Here is a 6372-nt window from a genome sequence, read left to right as displayed (position 1 = left end):
AAAAAAAAAAATGTAAAAAGCTTTTAGAGATGAGGTTGCAAAAAGGTGGGCCCAGTGGTCAGATGTGGCACACAAATGTTTGCTCTACACATTGTTGAGCTGTTGGCCTTCACTGTTACAAGTAGTGGGAATCCCAATATATCAGGGGGTGCTATTCACACAGAATATAATGTGAATGGTGCCCTCTGGAGTTGGTATATCAGCCTTAGGAATGTTCTAATTGACAAACAAAATGCATTCTGAATGTCGCAGTTGTTTGGATCAAAGCAAAATTATCCTAATAGGAACAATATTATATATGATAACTGGGTCTCCAGGTCAACCCCCAGAAGTCTAATTAATCCACAGGCAAATGTAGTTCATCCTCCTTAGGATGGAGATATAATTTTCATTCATTCTCATTTACAGTTTCATAAGGAGAATTAATGACCAACTTTCTTGTCCAAACCCCACGGCTATGTATGATTAGGAGCTGTGAGTGAGAGAGAGAATGATATTTTGAGGCAGGAAAATGAAAATAATAAAAACCAAAAAAAAGACATGTTCCAGGCTCGGCGCCTGTAGATCAAGTGGCTAAGGCACTAGCCACGTACACCTGAGCTAGCAGGTTCGAACCCAGTCCAGGCCTGCCAAACAACAATGTCAACTACAACCAAAACAGCCGGGTGTCGTGGCAGGCGCCTGTAGTCCTAGCTACTTGGGAAGCTGAGGCAAGAGAATCACTTGGGCCCAGGAATTTGAGGTTGCTGTGAGCTGTGATGCCACAGCACTCTACCCAGGGCGACAGCTTAAGGCTCTGTCTCAAAACAAGAAAAAAAAGAAAAGAAAGAAAAAGAAAGACTATGTCTCAAAGAACAAAAAGAGATGTTCCATTATCTTTCTTTCCTTTCCCTCCCATTGCCACCTACAGCTGTAATAGGACAGTGTGGGGGAAGTAATAGGTACAACAGCTGTCAGCAAGACAGAAAGTGTAAAGAGGGAATGGGTACCTCCTGGTAGAGATGCTGAATGACAGAACAGGAGATATCAGACAGATGTTCTGGGCATATATAATTAGGTGTTAAGGAAACTATCTGCATCTTTACATGGTAATACTGCACAGAAATGGGCTGTTGTTGTTTATCAGGTGATATCACATTAGTACCGCTCTAGGTCTCTCATTTATCCTTCTATCAATATGAGACTATATATAATTTAACACAGTAATCCTGAATGAGTAACCCAAGAAATGTACCCATTTCTTCCTGGAGGCTCTTCTATAGCCAGAATCCTGAAACAGGGTAGAAACCTGACTATTCTTAATAACCTATCTGGGGAAATATGAATAAGCAAGGTATATATGAAAGGAAAGACAGGTATCACATAATTTGAGCTTGAATTCTAAGGCCATTTGAAGCAAGGCACAGTGGCTTACAAGACCAGCCTGAACAAAAGCAAGATCTTGTCTCTAAAAATAGCCAGGTGTTGTGGCGGGCACCTATAGTTTCAGCTACTTGGGAGGCTGAGGCAAGAGCTATGCCTGGCTGACAATACATTTTTAAAGATGTTCTATGATATAATGTACCAGGTTACTTGTGGCTAAAGGCTACAAATCTCATGCCCCTCCTCACCACTTGAAGAATGAGAAGAAACTGTCTTAGCACACTGCACGCTTCTAGTGGCACCTTTTGGTTTGGTGGATCTATTGCAGCCTTTTTGCAAAATTCTAAGACACGGAAACTTTATTAATAGAGTGTTACCTTGAGAGCACTAAGTTGCAACTGGACCTCAGCTGATTTTTTTCACCCAGAACCCTCTTAAATTTGATTCATTAGACTTTATATTCTGGGGTCATTCTTACCATCTGGAAATGCTAGAACAGGGTGAACACAAGAGTCCAACTGGGAGAGACGTTCCAACAGAGGGGCTTCATAGTGAATTTCAGGAGGCACAGTGTTAACACTGCCTGAACCACACAATGCGCAGGAGGGATTCACATCACACGCAGAGCGGATTGTGCTATTCCGATGAACCTGTGAAAAGCCAAACAAAACTCTTGACAATTCAGCATCTGACACAAAATCCTGCTCCCACTTGTTAGCCCAAAGACACAAAAAAACTTTTTAGATACTTGACTTTGCGAACAGAATGGGTGATCAGCTTGTTATAAGATCCCCATTTGTCTAGCATACTAACCTTCAAAGTAAGGAAGAAAACTTGCTTCTTTGTCAACAACGAAAACTAATTACTTGAAGCCCAAAGTGCTTACCTATATATCAAACTTTTGACAGTTTAAAGATATTATAACTCTGCTTTCAGGAATATGCTATCAGCTTGGGGCCTGTGGCTCAAGTGGCTAAGGCACCAACCACATACACCTAAGGTGGTGGGTTCGAATCCAGCATGGGCCCACCAAACAACAACAATGGTTGCAACCAAAAAATAGCTGGCTGTTGTGGCGGGCGCCTGTGGTCCCCGCCTCCTCCCAGGCTGGGGCAGGAGACTCGCTTGAGCCCAGGAGTTGGAGGTTGCTGTGAGCTGTGATGCCATGGCACTCTACCCAGGGGAACAGCTTGAGGCTCTGTCTCAAAAAAAAAAAAAAAAAGAATATGCTACAAAACCTGCATGCTTTTACCATCTTCGCGACTTTAGGTAGTCTCAAACAAGGTAGCAAGCTTCCCTGGATTGCAATTCATTAACCAATCTTAAACCCAGTCTAAAATCCACTGTTACAAAGCTCACACCTAACTAATAAAAATACATTTTGTATCGTGTTTACTTTCATAGTCTCTGTTAAATTAACTACAAGAGGATTGAAATTATTTCTATTAAACTTTCTAAAACCTGGGCAGAATACATCAGTAACCTCCCCCAGCTAAGTCCAGAGTGAAATATGAACAAATTTAAATCTTCAAAAGATTTAATCCTATAAAAAAATGGGAATTTTATGCTTTGAGAGGAAAACTTCAGGTCATGCTGAATGCAGATCCCTAATATCCACTTGAGTGTTAGAATAAAGAAGTTTGAGATTTGCCAAAGCATAGGTCATAAAATCCCTTGGGCAGCAGAGTCTTAGGAGCAATGAACTTGCCTATGAAATGGCATTGTAAGGAGGAATCCTATAAGTGCAGTATCAGAAGACAAAAAGATAACATTCAAAACTCTGCTAGAACAATGTAGTCTTCATCAACACTTCCCACCTGCCCCCTTCTTAGCAATCACATAGATGGATCTCATCTATGCAAAGAGGGTCCCTCTGAAGGTTAGACTGGGCAAACTGCACCGAAGTAGATGCCATTGAAAAGGAATAATACCAACATGACATTTCTGTGTAGACAACATGAACTGGTATTGTTTTCGAAAAAATATCACTTGCAGCCTATTTAACTGGGGCTGGTTTTCTGGAGGAGATGACATTTTAAAGTAAAGAGAGGGAAATAAATTTGGCAGGGATGAAAACCAGACCACACAGTAGATGGGAAAATTCAAGAAAATTGATTAGGATCTAAAAATTGCACCCAAAGCACCAATATTAAAAAGAGATTACAAAAAGATATCAAAAATAAAAATAAGACTTAAAAGGGAGATATGTTTCCTCATAAACTGACTCATGGGATCACCTAGCTCTTCTCTGTATGGGACATTGACAACATTTCACTTTATGGCTACAGCACATCGAGTACAAAGAATATGTCAAGAATAACAAAATAAAAATAAAGGACGAGATTAAGATGATTAAAAAAAGAGAGATTAAGATGATAGCAGAAATTACTAAAAGAGGAAGTACATGCTAGAAATGATAAATTTATCATTTTAAAATGGGAGCTTTTCTTCGTTTCCATACCCAACCCTAAAAGCAGATAGATAATAATAGACCAATTAACAAGACAAGCTGTTAAGACAGACCTACTGAAAAGGTTAAAAGTGCAAATATATAAGAACTCCTTAAAAAAAAAGTGTTAAGTGGTAGCTTGGCGCCTGTAGCTCAGCAGCTAGGGCGCTGGCCACATATACTGGAGCTGGCAGGTCTGAATCCAGCCTTGGCCTGTCAAACAACGACAACAACAACAACAAAAATCAGCCAGGCATGTGGCTAGTGCCTGTAGTCCCAGCTACTTGGGAGGCTGAGGGAAGAAAATTGTGTGAACCTAAGAGTTTGAGGTTGCTATGCCACAGAACTCTACCAAGGGTGACCAAGTGAGACTCTGCCTCAAAAAACAAACAAACAAAAAAAAAAAAACCCCAAAACAAACAAACAAAAACCCCCAAAACTGTTAAGAGGAAAAGTCAGTTACCTATAGCTATTTATAAATGGAATATAACATTTTAGCCGTTTCTTTTCTTTTTTTTTTTTTTTTTGAGACAGAGCCTCTAGCTGTCACTCTGGGTAGAGGGCCGTGGTATCACAGCTCACAGCAACCTCTAACACCTGGACTTAGGCGATTCTCTTGCCTCAGCCTCCTGAGTAGCTGGGACTATAGGCGCCTGCCACAATGCCTGGATATTTTTTTGTTGCAATTTGGCCGGGTCTGGGTTTGAACCTACTATAAACTACACATGTAAGGGATCTAAGCTTTGCACTCTTTATCAGAATCTAATGCTTTATGATCTGAAGTTGAACTAAAGTGGTGATGCCAGTGCTGGAAAACAAGCTCAGGGCTCCAATTGATTTTGCATTATGGTGAGTTGTATCATTATTTCATTATGTATTACAATGTAATAATAATAGAAATAAAGTGTACAATAAATGTAATAAGCTTGAAATCATCCTGAAACCATGCCTCCCACCATGGTCCATGGAAAAATGATCTTCCATGAACCAGTCCCTGGTGCTAAAAAGACTGAGGACCACTGGCTTAAGGGTATGTTGTAGTGATTTTCTGTCCAGACCACTAAAACTTTCTCTGTATCAGCACTAAGGCTGTTTCTTTTTCTTATCATTCATGTGTTTGCTGCAGTAACACTTTCAATTTCCTTCAAGAAATCCTCCTCTGCATTAACTTGGTTAGCTAACTGGCACAAAAAGCCTAGCCTTTAGCTTTTTTACATGTCTTCCTCAGTAAACTTAACCGTTTCTAGCTTTTGCTTTAAGTGAGAGACACAGGGTCTTCTTTTACTCTAACAGAGGTGATGATAGGGTTATTAACTGGCCTAATTTCAATACTATTGAAATAGTATTGAATAGGGAAGGGAATAGGGAAGCCTGGAGAGAAGGAGAGACACTAAGCAACAGCCAACTGGTGGAACAGTCAGAAGACATACAACATTATCAATTAAAAGTTCGCTGTTTTTACACAGGTGTGGTTTATGGCATCCAAAACAATTATAATAGTTACAATAGTAACAAAGATCACTGATCACAATAGATATAATAAAAAACATATTAAATACTGTGAAAATTACCAAAATGTGAAACAGACATGAAGTGAGCTCATGTTGTTGAGAAAATGGCTTCCTTGCTACAGGACTGCCATAAACCCTCAACTTGTTAGAAAAAAAAAAAAAAAAAAAAAAGAATTAAAAATAATAAATAAATGTTTTAATTTTTTCCCTTAGAAAATATACTAAGTATAGTACAGAAAATACTTCATGACATTTTCATATAAAGTTATATTACTTTCTATAAATAAACATGAATTTTTTGTGGTAATTCTGTAAACCAGACTTTTTTTTTTTTTTTTTGAGATAAGAGCCTCAAGCTGTTCCCCTGGGTAGAGTGCCCAGTTCACAGCAACCTCCAACTCCGGGCTCAAGCGAGTCTCCTGCCTCCGCCTCCCAAGTAGCTGGGACCAGAGGCACCCGGCACAACACCTGGCTATTTTTTGGTTGCAGCCATCGTTGTTGTTTGGCAGGCCTGGACTGGATTCGAACCCACCACCTTAGGTGTATGTGGCTGGTGCCTTAGCTGCTAGAGCCACAGGCTCCGAGTTGTAAACCAAACATTTTAACCTATGACTTCAACTTCATCTGTTCCTTGCATCTATTTTTATGTGGTTCTTAAAAACATATCTAAAAACTCCACCATTAGTATGGCAACAAAAATACTATGAATATGGGTACTCTCCTGGAGTGTATTTATTACAAACTTGTACTTATAGTCTTCTTTGTGAATGCGTTATACTAAAATCTAAAGTTGCTTTTATCCTATTTTTAGATCTTTTTTTTCTTTTGATGTTGATACAAGAGTTGCTATAAATAACTTAAAAATTTTTTTGTTTCGCAGTTTTGTTTTGTTTTTTGGCCAGGGCTGGGTTTGAACCCGCCACCTCTGGCATATGGGGCTGGGGCCCTACTCCTTTGAGCCATAGGTGCCGCCCGTATATAACTTAAAAATTTTTTTAGTGAAAATATAAAACATGGCTCGGCGCCTATAGCTCAACTGGCTAAGGCGCC

At 39.6% G+C, this 6372-nt stretch overlaps 1 protein-coding gene across 4 annotated transcripts in view; it reads right to left on the bottom strand.

Annotated features, from left to right (window-relative positions):
• The window catches only part of KANSL1 (KAT8 regulatory NSL complex subunit 1), a 188943-nt gene that overhangs the window by 19320 nt on the left and 163251 nt on the right, over positions 1 to 6372 (bottom strand). For all 4 annotated transcript variants that reach the window (XM_023510999.1, XM_023511001.1, XM_023511002.1 and 1 more), the window contains exon 7: positions 1841 to 2012. In XM_023510999.1, the coding sequence (XP_023366767.1) occupies positions 1841 to 2012 (172 nt within the window). The remainder of the gene's footprint in view (positions 1 to 1840; positions 2013 to 6372) is intronic.

Source organism: Otolemur garnettii, unplaced genomic scaffold, assembly GCF_000181295.1.
Source record: "Otolemur garnettii isolate 467f Iridium unplaced genomic scaffold, OtoGar3 scaffold00018, whole genome shotgun sequence".
Classification (NCBI taxonomy): domain Eukaryota; kingdom Metazoa; phylum Chordata; class Mammalia; order Primates; family Galagidae; genus Otolemur; species Otolemur garnettii.
This window is presented reverse-complemented; position numbering and strand designations above follow the sequence as displayed.